A 14,953-nucleotide genomic window follows, 5' to 3' on the forward strand; every position below is an offset into this window, starting at 1 on the left:
TACAGAGACCAGATGTTGACTCCTCCTCATCAATATATGTATTAGCTGTTGGTGAGGAAGGAGCTTGTGGATAAGTGTTTCTTGTGGGTAGTGCAGTATGACAGTACACATTATCCTTCCTGTATGGTGTTAGTCTTAAAAAAAAAAAATAAAAATAAAATAAAAATAAAGTAAAAAATTGCATGTTTTATTTCTTTTAAAGTACTTGTTCCACGGGGAGTTCTGGGGTGTGTATGCATAAAATAATGCATATTTCAAAGCAAAACAGTGAAAGGCTGGCAGTCTTTTTCTCTAAGAACTAGGGTGTATGATTTCCATTACATTGAATATTAATGCCCATAATAAGCAAAAGAGACTGAAATCAAATAGTAACTAATACCTTTGACAACGAAATGTCTCATGGGTTCCCCGCAGGCAATAAGTACATGTCACATACTCTTGTATTACTGTTCTGGAGCTCAGAATAATACAGAAAGCGAAGGAATAAAGTACCTGAATACCAATACCAAACGTATCTGAGAAGGAAGTCTTGCTTTTATGAGAATTGTTTCATTGGTGTTTTTTTTATCATAGACAGTTGATATGTGTGGGCTACTGTGTGTTGTAGATTGATGGTACATTCAAGGTGGATATTCCTCCAGTGCTGCTTGGCTACAGCAAAGAGAAGAACCTGGGAATGGAGAGAGGTTACGATTCTGTGCGCAATCTGAGCGAGGGCTCCTATATAACACTGTTCATTACCATTGAGCCGCAGCTCGTTCCTGGAGAGTCTGTCAGAGAAAAGGTAACTACCAGTAATTAATCATGTTCTTGCTGTTTGTTTCCCGTGGTGCAGTTCCTGATATGCATACAAATACTTGGGCTTACTGCACTGAAGGACACAAATACAAGTACTGAAGGGCATTAATAACATCCTGAGTGTTCCACTTCACATTATGTAGCTCAGTTCAATTGAACTAGATTCACCATTAAGTGAGATGGACACTTAATGCTCGAAAAATAATTTCTGCCAGGTATCTAGTTCTAAGGTTAGTACAAAGCAAATTTGTATTTAATGCCTATGAGCATATCATTTTCTCATTTACTTCTGTAAACAATGAAGTGTTCATTTGAGTATTTGTGAACAGAGGAAAAAAGAAGCTGGCAGGTGCATCCACAGTATTCTTGCCTTTATGTTTACAGTGTTCAAATATAGCATTCATTATTTAGTGCTTTGTGCATGTCTCCAGATCTTGAAGATAATTACTTCTAAGCAGCAACTGTTATTTTTTTTCAATTATTTTACTAAACCAGAAGCGCCTTGCACTAACAGCAATGTATAGTTAAAATGAATACGCCACTTGCCATTTTATGTCACATTTTGCAGTGATTTTGAGATCTACTCAGTAAGGATGTTTTTCATGCACAAACAGCAGCAGTTGTTTTTGCAGATCAGTGCTACATTGGTCATTTGGAAATTACCCAGTCATATGGGTGGGTTTTTCTGCTCTTATGCAATACTGTGGGAGTTTTTACAACTGAGTACTGTTGAAAACAAAGAAAATGAGCAGTGTGGATTCATGGATGTCTTTTAAAGTTAATTAGTTTGAATGATAAGATTATCACTAGGGTTTTAAGTAACAAAAACGCATATAACAGCCTTTGAAGCATCTTTAGTAGACAAGACATTATTCAAGAGGTTCACGACCTTCACATACAATACTTAGTTGCTAGGAAAAAAAATGTACTGAACTTGAAAGGAAACAGACATGTACTGCTTTGGAAGACCAGTCATAGAAATTCAAACAAGGGGAAGATTCCTGTGAAGTGTTATGGACTGGATGTTGCGAAACTTGACTTCTTTAAACAATGAACAAATATTCAGGTATTTTTTTAGATGCAATTTGATGCTTGGTTACCAAAATGTTATGTATTGTATTAATGCTTAGTAAAGTTATGCAGTTTGGTAGCTATATTTAGAATTGAACAGTTTGGTAGGGGAAAAAAAAAGTGTATTTTATTAAAGTCATAGATCTTATTTTATTCATAAGTCATAGATCTGTCATAAGTTCTATTTCACTTGAAATACAACAGGAGTAGGTAGCTGCCCCTTACCAAAATTCAGACATAAAGAACTAGAAAGAGACCAAAGTGTTTTCCATTCTGAAGATGCAGGAAAGAATCATAGTGCAGTAAATCACAACATGGGAAATGAGTCCTCTTCTAAGTAGCACGAAATACTGCATACCAAAGCTGAACTGGAACAAAGCATGCATTGTCACTGAAGTACCTTAAAAGTAAAACCAAAAATGAGGAAAATCTTACTGAGGTAGGAAAACTATTGGTACAGATGATTCCTCATATAAAATTTGAGGAACAGTGAAAAAACAGTTGGGGTGAGTTCATCAGTAGGAGTTTTGCCTGATTCTCGTTCTCTTTACATTAGAGATTTTTCTGTATCTTCTAGAAATTATACTTAGCAGCAGACGATTTGTTTACCTTCGATACTAAGACAAACCAAGTTATTGTTTTAGTAAACACTGTATAGGATTTTCAAATAATCACTTTTTCAAATCAATATAAATTGAAAACAAAATAGAATTTCATATTAGAAGTTCAGTAAAGCAGAACCAAATTAATTAAGAGGCTGTCCTATTTTAGGTGGTATCTCTAAGGAGATCTGTACTAAAGTGGCAAGTGCTTGTGTTCTAACCTTGGCTGAAAAGTAATAACTCTATGCTGCACTTCCCCAAGTGTAGCATAAATACTTATTGTAGAAATTGATCAACATAAAATGACAAAAAAAATTAACTAAATTTTTTTTTCTGTCCTTTTTTCCTATTCCTAGCCAGTCCTGCTGTAGCGAAGTGATTTGAAATATTTGTGTACTGTTTCAGGATGCTAAGCGTAATTTTATTTTAATGTTACAATATCTTTTTTTCTTTATCTATTTTTCCTCTCTTTCATCCTGTCCTTCCTGAATCTCTATATAGATGAATGAAATGCTTAAGAAGGTAAAATATTAATAAAGCTAACTGAGAGATTCTTGTTGTTCCATGTTTTAAGATTTAGCTTGGTTCAGCAATCTTTTTGCACTTTATGCTTTTTGACTAACATCATATTTGTTTATTTCTCCATAATATTTGCAGTGAATTATTACAACAAAATTTAAAAAGTGCCAGGGGCTTCGTATTTCAGCCATTAATTGTGGTTAAGAAGAGTCACCATTATGAGTGTTCTCTTCTGACTTGGAGGTCTAGCTACAAGGTGCTGCCATTCTATCTCTGGTTACTTCAAGAAGAAGGATTACAAATGATGAAGTGGTTTAGTTTGAAATAAGTGTTATGAAGTATGAGCTTTAATTCTCAGCACCACTAGAATTACACGAGGGATTCTAAGTAGATGCAAATTACTTTGATCCTAAGACCTTTAAAGGATGACATCTTAGGTGACAGAGGAGCAAATAATTGTCATTCCTACATAACATATGCTTTTCAGTCCGAGATTTGCATCTGGAAAAGCTCATCTAAAAGCTTTAAAATTTTAGAGAAGTCTGAAAAATAAGAACCCACTGAAAAAATGTCTTGGACCTTCTCTGCAAATATTTTGGCATTGTACGGGGTTGTCCCAGTAATGTTTATATAAACATTGCTGGGATTTTGTGCATAACCTCGATTGTGGTTTTAATGGAGTGAGTGTTACATGAGTAGCGTGTAGGATTACTCTTTTGGTACCTAACCATAATTGTTCACCTTTGATTTAATGTGTGATGTTACACAGGCATCCCTGCACTTTGTTTGGCATAGCTTTCGCTACATTTTTAGTGCTTTAATAAAGCCAACTATAGATACAGGTCACCGTGTGCATTCATAAGTAAATCTAATTGCCTGCTTTTCCATTACCCTGAGCTTTTATTACCTTGAGCCAAAGTACATAATGCAAGGAAAGTGCAAAGGGCTATTAGGAAGGAATTTTACACTCCTTTTATGCTTCAGCAAATGGTGAAATAAGGCCAAACATAGTAAAGACTTAACCCTAAATTATAAATAAAGCTATTTTTATATAAGTTCTACTGTCTTTTGAAGTTTGATACCCAGGAAGATGAGAAATTGCTCCAGGCAGCAGAAAAGTATGAAGCTGAATGTACATCAAAGTTTCCAAGCCGCCAGTGCCTAACAACTGTAATTGACCTCAATGGGAAAACAGTTTTTATTACCAGATATGTCAAACCTCTGAACCCACCACAGGAGCTCCTTGATGCCTGCCCTGATAGCTCTCAGACAACGGCAGTAAGTACTTAAAAAAGATAACGAAGTTTCTGGGATGTAGATTTCGGAATGTGTGTTCATGCACGTGCACGTAGGCATGTAACATTTTATGTGTTTGCTGTATAGCTATGCTTTGTTTATTTAAGGAGATATGAAATAAAGTGGTAGTGACTATGTGTGATACACAATAAGTGAACCCTTAGTGATGCTGGAAAAGGGTATTTGTCCTCTCTGGAAAAATAAGTGTCTTTTGATAGCCAATACTCATTAATATCAAGTTATATCAAGCCTCGTGAGAGTAAATTGTATCAGTCTGTGGTGTAAGTTCTATAACGAGCTAGCTGCTGCTATAACAGGGTTAGTCAGTGTTTTGTCATTGGTGTCTTGGAAACAGCACTGTGCTGCAAGTCTAGTATAATAATGCCTTCATTATATGCCTGTGTAGAGAACTGAAGGGATGACTGGCTATATTTTGTTTCCTTGCAGGAATTGGTGGCTCGATATGTTGCTTTGATTCCTTTTTTACCAGATAGTGTGTCATTTGCTGGAATTTGTGATTTGTGGAGTACATCAGATGTAAGTAATGTATTAAATGTGAGGGGTTTTTTATCTTCTTGTATATGATGCAACATCCAGCCAGCCCCTGCTTTTGGTGGAAGTTCAGATTAGATGAGCTCTTGAGGTCCCTTCCAACCTGAATTATTCTGTGATTCTATTATTGCGAGGACTGTTTTTTTTTTTTGTAAGTCATTTATTTCAAAAAATGCAAAATTCCTTTATCAGAGGACAACCAGTGCTTGAAAAAAGTTGCTCATAGTAATGTGAGCCAAAACTTTTATCTTTGATAGGTTGCAATTGAGCCTAAGAATACTGAGGCCTTGAAACTTTTCCCATTTTTTTCAGTTACAAAACAATCCAAAATAGCTAGTCATGCACAAGTGGCAGAATGCTGACTGATGGAGACTTTAAAACTACACTTAAAATTGATCACTGTAAGAAACCACAGAAAAACACTGCTTGTAATTGTCAGCAGTAATGGGAGATGTAGCATTCTGCCCGATGCGAATACGATCCATGGAATAGGAGCAGGTATCAGGTTAATCCCAGATGATGTTTGCACCATCTCGGAGCCTTTGTGCACGCTGTGGTGCAACCAGCAGGCAGCTCAGCACCACGCAGCTGTTCGCTCGCTCCCCCTCAGTGGGATGGGAGAGAATCATAAAAGGTAAACATGTGAGAACTGGTGGGTGAGATAAAGACAGCTTAATGAGGGGGGGGAAAGAAAGAATAAGAAGCGGGGCTGGAGGGGAAGATACGTATTGCTATTTCTTACCACCAGCCAACTGATGCCCCTGAGCAGTGGCTGCCTCCTCCCCAGTTTTATGGTATGGGACCACACCACATGTTGTAGGACATCGCTTTGGGCAGCCTGGGCCAGCTGTCCTGGCTGTGTCCCCTCCCAGCTCCTGGTGCACCCCCAGCCTCCTTACACCCAGGGCAGTATCAGAAGCTGAAAAGTCCTTGGCTGCGTGTAAGCACTGCTCTGCAACAACAAAAACATCGGTGTGTTATCAGCAGTATTCTCACTAAATCCAAAACACGGCACCATACCAGCTACAAGGAAGAAAATAAGCTCTATTCCAGCACAGTGGAAAAATCAGAATAACTCAAAAAAACGTGGTTCTTAGGGAAAAATCTCAGGTCTGCTTCATGGATTTTCACAGCATTCATTCTTGCTATGTGCTTTCTGCATGTTGAAGCAGTGCCTAATAAACAATAAAGGTCAGTTACAAAGATCCAAGAGGATTCTTTTGCTTCAGAAGTGTTAGAAAATATTATTAAATGTTAGAAATGGAAACTTTTTACTAATGCAAACTTTTTTTGTCCCTCAATTAGCAATTTCTTGATCTTCTGGCGGGAGATGAGGAAGAACATGCCGTGCTCTTGTGTAATTATTTCCTTGGTATGGGGAAAAAAGCCTGGCTTATCATTGGGAATGCTATTCCTGAGGTAAGAGGATTTTTTCTTTTGGTCTGAATATCGACTTTCATTCTCTGAAGTCTTTGGTTCCTATCAGTGGTACAGTATAAGTATAGTATAAGTCTTTGGTTCCTATGAGTTACAAAATATGTGTAAGCCTTGATTGGACTTGGGCATGTATAAATGGGGTGTCCTGGAAACAGGTCATGGGGAAAGTCCATTCTTAGCCTGTGGCAGCATTAGGGTGGGATTGGCACAGGTTGAGAGGTGGCAGGGGAGGGTTGGAGGCTTGCTGAAGCAAGTAAATTCTCTGTCCAGTTGATGGCAAAGCTACAAGAGTAATGCATTGCTGTAGGCTACTGTGTGAGCCCCCTGTAGCAGTAATCTGGCTAAGAACTAAACCTTTGAGACTCTTTTGCCCATTAGGAGATGCTTGTATTTTTTCCTCATTAAAGCACTTGTATTTCCAAGTAATCAATGCTGCTGTTTTGAGAGGGTAAGACTGTTTATAATGCAAATTTTCACCATTAGCATCTCCAATTAACAAGCACATGGGAAAGTTTTGCTGAAGAGAATTTCAGTAAAAACCCCTGTCAAGACTAATTTCCTTAACACGTTCTCAGACAGTGCAGCTGCAGCAGCAGGCACTCGGTTACGCACCTTCCACTCCACAGCTGATGGTGGGGGTGGTCCTTAACAATGCATTCAGCTTATTCATGCTGTGAAGAGAAAGATTATTTGTTAAAGTACCTGGAGAACAGGGGGGATAACACGTTGAAGAGAAGTTTAGGGATTTCCCAGCAATCTTTTTATGTTCTGTGTGTCTGAGGGAAGGCTGATGGATGAGCCAGGTGTGCTGCCTAGATGGCAGTCACCAGGTAGCACACGCTGATACTGAGGTGGCAAATGTTAAACATTCCTGTGTATGGACTTTAACATCAGCTCTTGGCTGAACTAAGAGGACTTCCACGGTCTGTGTTTAAAAATGGCTCAAAGCTGCATGTCTAACATGTCTCTGCCACAGAAGAGCACACATTATTAGGTAAGCATTAGGTGACTGAATTGCAATGAACCTGTACATTCTTCCAGTTTTCCAAAAATGTACTGCTAATCTCAATACTAAAAATGCAAAATTTCAAACAATATAATGTCTACTGTCATTGAAGCCCATTTTAAAACATCTCTCTCCTATTTTTTCTTTATAGGGACAGACTGCATACGTATTAACTTTGGAGCAAAGTCAGTATGTAATTTGGAATCCCAGCACTGGAAGTTTTTACAGGCAGTATGATACTTTTTGCCCGCTACAAAATGTGTACTGCCTCATCAGCTGTGATAACGTAAGTGTGCCTGGGCTTTTCATATTTCTGTACTCATGAAAGTTCATAATTTGACATTTTTCTTGGCCTTTTGCATCACTTGTTCATCAGTTTAACTACATTTATGCAGTCATGTTATTAATGATTCTATTCAAGCTTAGTTAGGTTTTTCAGCCATTTTAATTAAATACATATAGAAAGATTTTACCTTTTTCTTAAATCATGATTTAGGTAGATCATGACATCTGTCCATAGAAAATTCGTTACTGTGTTTTAGTTACCAAAAGCGTGTTGAAACTAACGGGGTTTTACTTTCCATCTTGGATAGCCTGTGTTCAGTTTACTACTGCTTAGCTGAGGGGCAGTAAGTCAGCAAAGCTAATGGTTTCCAGCTGAAATGTAATTTAAAAATGAAAAAGTAAAGCATACCAGGAGTCATTTGGATTGCATACATGAGGGTGGGTACAGCCCTCAGTGGTCCAACATGCCTAACACAGAGCTGGCACTACAAGGTCTAACAACTGTATTGATATTCTGCCTGGCATCAAGCCCTCCTGTCTATTTTTTGTCTAAGTTACGAGTAATACTAGTGCATGTTCACAGTGCATTATTTCTTGTGTGACTGGGAACACTCTGGGAGAGAGCAGTGGGGGAGAGAAGGCAGCAGGAATTGCTGCTCAGCTCAGGGAAGGTGAACCAAAGGTTGCAGAATGACACAGGGCTCAGCCTGCGTTGGAAGGAACAGAAACCCCAGGGCACTTTGCTGCCAGTGTCACTCCCTGGGTTGGCTGAAAGCTGACACTCGCAGGGACAGCAGAGAGGTGAGATGTGCAAAACTCTCAGACTGAGGAAACATAACACAAGCTTTAAAAAAAAAAAAAAAAAAACTTTTTTATTTGAATTGAAACTAGAGGATTTTAAAAGCTTGCTTGTCAGGTTTTTGAAACTGTTATAAGAAAACAGTGAGTCAGGTTTCCGTTACATACTAAAATATAGTAAATGCTTGTTTTTATTTCTGTATCAAAAACATACCTGGAGAGGTCCTTTGAAGTGTTATGCATTGTATGTGTGTTTTGTTGTGTTGATTTGTTTTATCTTCTGTGGTTTAATTCTAAACACAATGAATTTGGAAGAAAATTTAACATTTAATATTTAATTTTGAAAGTGTCAGTTCATTCTCTCATTGAAAGTGTTTCAGAGCTTGGTGAAGTTGGTTTGTTAATATTTAGTACTAAACCTGAAGTAGGTTTGTTAATATTTAGTAGTGAAGTGGCTGCACAACCTACTTAAATTCTGCATCATAAGCTTGAAATGCCCACGGTGCTGGGGTGCAGGAGGCTACCAGCAACCCCAGCCACAGCTGCATGGTGCTGTTGGAAGAACTTCATCAGAATTCAGCAGAGACTTGTGTGGTAATCCAAAGGAGTGGGATTGCAGCTCAGGGCAGGAGAAACTGCCTGTATTGTAACGCAGCATCGTGCGGTGCTGGAGTGATGGTGAAGGCAGAAAGCTGGTGAAGGCAGAAAAATTGCCATGGTGGGCAGTGGGTTCAGTTCAGCAGGAAAAGGTGCCAGCTGCAGACAGTAATTGTGGCATACACTGATTGCTGCACATACTTAAAAGCATAAAACATGATAGCCCAACAACCTCCCTTTTGGTGCAAGAATGCAAAAATGGCCTAGGTTAGCTGTAACGCTACAGGAGTGCCTTGATTCACATGGCTGCGTACTGGTAATTGGCGTAGATGGAGGTCCAGGTTCTGTAGTATTTTATTGCCATGTAAGTAAAATGTGTTTATAACTTCGTTTATATGTTAAAATGAACTTGCTTTCTTACAGATTTGGTTTAATATCCAAGAGCACGACTCCCCAGTAAGGATAAGTTTTGATATCAGCAAACCAAAACTTTGGAAGCCATTCTTCTCAAGAAGTTTGCCATACCCCGGTCTCAGCAGTGTTCAGGTACTCACATATATATATATATATATAATCAATTTAAGGGGTTGAGAGATCACTGACCTAGTAGAGAGGAACAGCGACTAAGTTCTTTGGACTATCTAATGTAGTATTAAGTAGGATTACATATATTTCTGTAATAGGCCTGGTTTTAAAAACCTTCCCAGACATGCCTTAAAAAAAAAAAATAGATCAGGAATACTGAAAAGTACTTGTTTTTTTATACAGAACGATGCACATCCATGGTCCTCTGAGTATCTGTTTAAGATCTCAGGACAATGGTGAAGTACTTGGGACAAATCTTTAATGCAGCCATCTCCAAAAATCAGCTTGACATTATAAAGAAAATATCAACTTTTGTCTTACAGCTAGAAAGGTGGCATTTCAAGCTGTGCATATTCTTAGTAAACAAGTAGGAAATCCTCTACAGTTAATCAAATTTGTAGACAACAGTTGTAGCTTACTAAAAAAAAAAGGCCAACCAACAAAAAACCAGCAGCATTACACACAAAGATCTACCTAATCTTTTTAGCGTAATTATGATTTTTTGTATACTACCAAAGTAGTAATGCCTGCAGTTATATTGCTGTATAGCTAGAAGAGATCATGCTTTTTAATATGGAAATGTTTTGCTTAATTCTAGCCTGAAGAATTAGTGTATCAACATTCAGACAAGGCTGCTGCAGTGGAACTACAGGGCAGGTAATTCTATCGCTAAAACAAATGCTGTCAACATGAAAAGATTGCTCACTACAGGGGGAGCACTTTCTTGTGTTTTTCCAGTGTATTCTTATCTATGGTCCCAAAACACGCCTTGAATGCTAGGAATTGAGAACAGCCTAAACCAGAACTGGTAGTTTGAAGAATCTTTGTTTCTCTTTTAACAGTTCCTTCTGTGAGACAATCTCTAACTGATCAAGCATGGCTGTATGGTTTTCTAGTAAGCCAAAACAGTGTTGGGGTCAAGGGGGCTGAGTGAATGTAAACTTAAAAAGTATGTGCAAACCCCTGGCCTTCCATTGGTACTGAACGTGCAGACAATATAGCTACATCGGCATTGATTTTGTGCTTTTAGGTATGGTGAGTTTCACTGAGGTCATTTATGTTCCCTATAAGCTGTGATAAGAAGTGGGTTGAGGGAGATCAGGTCAGAAGCCCATTAAATACTGGATGTACTATATTGCAGGATTGAAAAAATACTAAAAGAAAAGATTATGGAATGGAGACCCAGGCACCTAACTCGTTGGAACCGATACTGTACCTCTACCCTGCGTAACTTCCTGCCCCTGCTGGAACAAAACCAAGGCAAAGATGTAGAAGATGACCATCAGGCAGAGCTGCAAAAACAGCTTGGAGACTACAGGGTAAAGTTTTTAACATAAATGGCTTGTGCTGTGACGGTAGTGAGTGGAAATAGTAGTGAGCTGGAGGGACCTTTAAGTCACACACACGTTTTTAGTATCATCCCCACTGGCATAGAACTGTATGCCTTCTGCCCCCCAAAAGTCAAGGTAAATCTTATACCAATGTTGAACCCCTGTAATGTTTACAGGGTGAAGTAGCAATGGTCTGTTCCAGTTCATGTGAAAGTGTTGGAGATGGATATAAACACAAGTGTAATCTCCTGTTGTGGAGGTAGTGACTGGTGGGGTACAGCAGTACTATAAGAACAATATACCCCACTTAGCTTTCAACAGAAAGTTTGACACTTTAACAGCAGCTGCTCATGGGCTGACTGGGACATTCGCTCTCAGGTCTTGTCATTAAGAGCATGGCCAGCAGTGGACCCAGGCATTCTTCCTCAAGGCTGTTTTCAAAATTAAGTCCTTCTGCCCTTCATGTAAAACATACATAGCAATGATACTACACCCAAATAGGGCAATCTTCATAAGGAGTTGAGATTCCAGTTTCTATTGGACCTGAAATGTATTTATGGACAGGTTACATCCACCTCAACTCCCCAGATAACACAGAGAGGAGAACACAATGAATTGCAACTACATAAGTGTAGAAAGGCTGCAAGATTATGCTCTAAGTGTTCAATAATATACTTTTTTTTTTTTCCTAGTGGATTTCTAAACATCCTCACTTGGAACTTAACCCAAACTAATGAGAAAAATGGCAGAAACCTACCTGAAGGGAAAGGGGGCTATTGCATTGCATCTCCTCAGGTCATCAGTGGAGATGAAGTTACAGGCACAATAAAACATTAAGATGCATTTATTGAGCTGCCTTTATCTTTCCTTCTTGCCTTACTGTGTTTTTTTCTTTCCTTCTTTTCCCAGGTCTCTGGATTTCCTATTCACATGCCTTTTTCTGAAGTCAGACCTTTAGTAGAAGCTGTACACAGCACTGGAGTTCACACCATTGATGTCTCCAATGTTGAATTTGCTCTAGCCGTGTATATTCATCCTTACCCCCAAAGTGTTCTCTCTGTGTGGATTTACGTTGCTTCACTTGTACGGAATAGGTAGCACAGAATTTTCTCAATACCTCAAGGAAGTTGCTGGTGTAGGAGAAAGCTTTCTCACACTGCTGATGTGAGCTATCTCACATAGCTCAAAAACTGAGGGAGAACCTCATTTTTAGTAACTGCAAATGCATTAGCTGTAATAAGTTACCTTCAGTGGTTGTAAACTGGATACAGCAGAAGAGGAGACAACACTATAAAATTCTAGCAGCTGTTATTTTTGTACAGTATTTTATAGCTCCCAGAGGGATGTTCTACTTTTAAAAGCATTATAAATGCACACCTGTAGTGACCAGGTTAAAAGCATAGAGTTTGTTCTTAGTTTGAGGTGAAATCTGGTTCCCGGAATTATGCCTTAAAGACTGACTTTTCAACTTTCCAGTTGCTCTGGTTTATCAACAGCCCTTCTTCCTCTTTAAAGAGGCTGTCACTCAGACAGTCACAGTCATGCAAAATAGTTAGTTTGTTAGTACCCAAGTTCCTGCATAAAGACCTTGAATACACTTCAGGTACCAAAGAGCTACCATTGAAGACCTTTTATTTTTTTAAAGGCTATGTTACTTTGTATTTCAGGTCTGTATCACACCAGGAGCCTTTAGACATTTTCTTTATAGATTCAACACTAAGTATGTAATAAATACTTATACCAAAAACTTAAATGAGCTTTCACTTATTTTATGTAAGAATTTGATTAAATCACTTTGGAGTGTGAAATCTTTAAGCAAGTAATCATGCTAGATGATGATTCAAAAACTGGTTTACTATAAAATCAAACTAGCTCATTAATATGTAAGTAGTGGTGTTAACTGTTAATACTGATGTCATCTTCTGCAGATACCTTGCTAATTTAAGTTTAAGTAATAGTGATGTGATTTTTTTTTTTAATATATATATATATTTCACTAGAACATATATCAAAGTTCAGGCTCTTAAGCTTCACTCAAAGGAGATTCACTCCATCTAATAAATGCTAGACAAAACCTTTGGTTTAGTGCCAGGGGTTGCCACAGGTATAATCAGCACTCCCCTCTATAATCAACAAAACAGCACCTCTACAGAACTGTTATGAAGCGACAAGTAACTGCACTGTCATTACATGATGTGTTGCTCAACATTGACATCTCACAAGGCCACCATCCTTTCAGGGAGGAGTAGAAAAGAACATGGTATAAATAAACATTTTTCTGCAGCTCATTCAACCCTCTATCAGTCTACACAGAAAATTGTTTCTACTAGCAAGGAGATGAAACTCTGCTGCACCTCCTGAGGAACAAGAGTTCTGGAACAAGACAAATGCAAGAAAAAAGCCCACTACCAACCTTGTTACTGCTTTCGTCTTGCCTTAGCCAGCACTGCATGAGTGGCCACGTATAAATAACCTAAACACTGGGCACCAAAGTAAATTTAATGCAGCTCACTTGAAGCAACAATTACTATAAACAACAGTATTCTTTCATACATCTCTTGTAGGCTTCCAACTGAGCATTACGCATCCTTCCTCGATCCTGTGTTCAGATTTTGACCATGAACAACCAAATCTGCGCTAATATAAATTCAAGAGTTTTCCATTTTCCTTACCTTGTCAGTATTGGTGGGAACAAGAAAATGCTCTCAAACCCTGCAAGAGTTGGTAGCCAAGCTGGTAATCAACAAACTGCAAGTTATCTCCAGCTAAGCCTACAAGCTCACTCCCTCCACTCAAGAATCTTGAAAGCAACATACACCATGACTGCTGTCCTCTGAAATAAATCTTAACATAAAGAATATATCTAAGTGGTAAAACTGGTAAAAATTACTAGTTTGACTTAACAGCCTAGAAAACTAGGCAGGGTGGGGTAAAACATGCCTGACTTCTACAAGGCTGCCAGCTACACCCCTTCACTCACCTGAGAGAAAACCCTACAGCCACAACACTTGGAGCATGCGACCACCAAGTCCCCCACTCCCCATGGGCTGCAGTGCTGCCTCCCTTTTGCGATGGTCTCCTCGCCCACTGCCCACTTTTGCAGTCAGCACCATCATTCGTTCCCCTGGAAGCTGCTCCAAAATACATCTTAACGCAGTCATTGAGTTGTTGAGGGAAGGGAAATACACCATACATGGGAGATTCTGCCACCACCATACAACCCCCACTGAACCTCTGCAGCCTGCTGCTATTGTACACAGATACAAGCTGTGTACACCTTACAAGCATATATATATATATACTCAACTGCTACAGCAAGCTTTGTTGGTGGGAATGTTTTATTTGAGTACGTCTTTCAAGCCCAAATACAAAACCAAATGCAAAAGGAAGGTGGGAATTACCCTAATTTTGCCAGATAAAGAACTTGGGGTGAGAGGAAAGGGGGAGAAACAAGGCTCCTAAAGATGTCTTACTGTTACCCAAATGCAAACAATACATTTGAAATTACCTGCAGAGCTTTATATTGTACTTATGGATTAAAAACAAAAAAACATCCACTTAACGCAAAATAATCCAGTAAAGTATATTTAAGTGCCAAACTTGGAAGAAAGTGGCATTAAAAAAAATCTGAATGTTTTCCCATCTTCCCAAATTAAGTAAGATAAAACCCAACACCCTTCAAACCAGATGAGATTTTGTGAGATTGTTACAACACTGTACAGTACACTCATAATTAAGATGTTGAAGTCGTGGGGAGGGTCAGGCTAGTATAACAAATCTCACTCCAAGGATTGTTAACACAAGATGCGGACTGTAAGTAAAGTGCATGAAAGGAAGCCTGCTCAGCTAAATGAAGTAGACTGAAAGATCAGAAGTCAGCGGTCATTCGCCAGAGCGGCAGCAGGCCCGAAAACCACACTGCAAATTCTGGCATCCACTGGCGGTTTCAGCATGAGGACCTGCACAAAAACAGAACAAATGTGAAAAGAAGAAAATAGGCCGCTTAGGTGCAGAATTATGAATTACCAGGTTAGAAGAAAGTGTCTTTTTTTAAACACAAAGCTTCATTCAGCACT

The 14,953-nt window shown here is 38.8% G+C and overlaps 2 protein-coding genes across 6 annotated transcripts in view; one reads left to right on the forward strand and one right to left on the reverse strand.

The window, feature by feature from the left end:
* The window catches only part of CC2D2A (coiled-coil and C2 domain containing 2A), a 64,545-nt gene extending 49,762 nt beyond the window's left edge, over nucleotides 1-14,783 (forward strand). For 3 of the 4 annotated variants that reach the window (XM_084517106.1, XM_084517107.1, XM_084517104.1), the window contains 10 exons: nucleotides 608-784; nucleotides 2,973-2,993; nucleotides 4,065-4,268; nucleotides 4,734-4,823; nucleotides 6,144-6,257; nucleotides 7,433-7,567; nucleotides 9,385-9,507; nucleotides 10,145-10,203; nucleotides 10,688-10,865; nucleotides 11,787-14,783. In XM_084517106.1, the coding sequence (XP_084373232.1) occupies nucleotides 608-784; nucleotides 2,973-2,993; nucleotides 4,065-4,268; nucleotides 4,734-4,823; nucleotides 6,144-6,257; nucleotides 7,433-7,567; nucleotides 9,385-9,507; nucleotides 10,145-10,203; nucleotides 10,688-10,865; nucleotides 11,787-11,975 (1,290 nt within the window). In that variant the 3' untranslated portion in view covers nucleotides 11,976-14,783. The remainder of the gene's footprint in view (nucleotides 1-607; nucleotides 785-2,972; nucleotides 2,994-4,064; nucleotides 4,269-4,733; nucleotides 4,824-6,143; nucleotides 6,258-7,432; nucleotides 7,568-9,384; nucleotides 9,508-10,144; nucleotides 10,204-10,687; nucleotides 10,866-11,786) is intronic. The other variant, XM_084517105.1, reaches the window with a different exon arrangement.
* FBXL5 (F-box and leucine rich repeat protein 5) overlaps nucleotides 14,198-14,953 on the reverse strand; it is a 35,765-nt gene continuing 35,009 nt past the window's right edge. For both annotated transcript variants that reach the window (XM_084517112.1, XM_084517109.1), the window contains exon 11: nucleotides 14,198-14,836. In XM_084517112.1, coding sequence (XP_084373238.1) covers nucleotides 14,760-14,836 — 77 coding nt within the window. In that variant the 3' untranslated portion in view covers nucleotides 14,198-14,759. The remainder of the gene's footprint in view (nucleotides 14,837-14,953) is intronic.

Source organism: Aythya ferina (genome assembly GCF_964211825.1).
Source record: "Aythya ferina genome assembly, chromosome: 4".
NCBI lineage: Eukaryota > Metazoa > Chordata > Aves > Anseriformes > Anatidae > Aythya > Aythya ferina.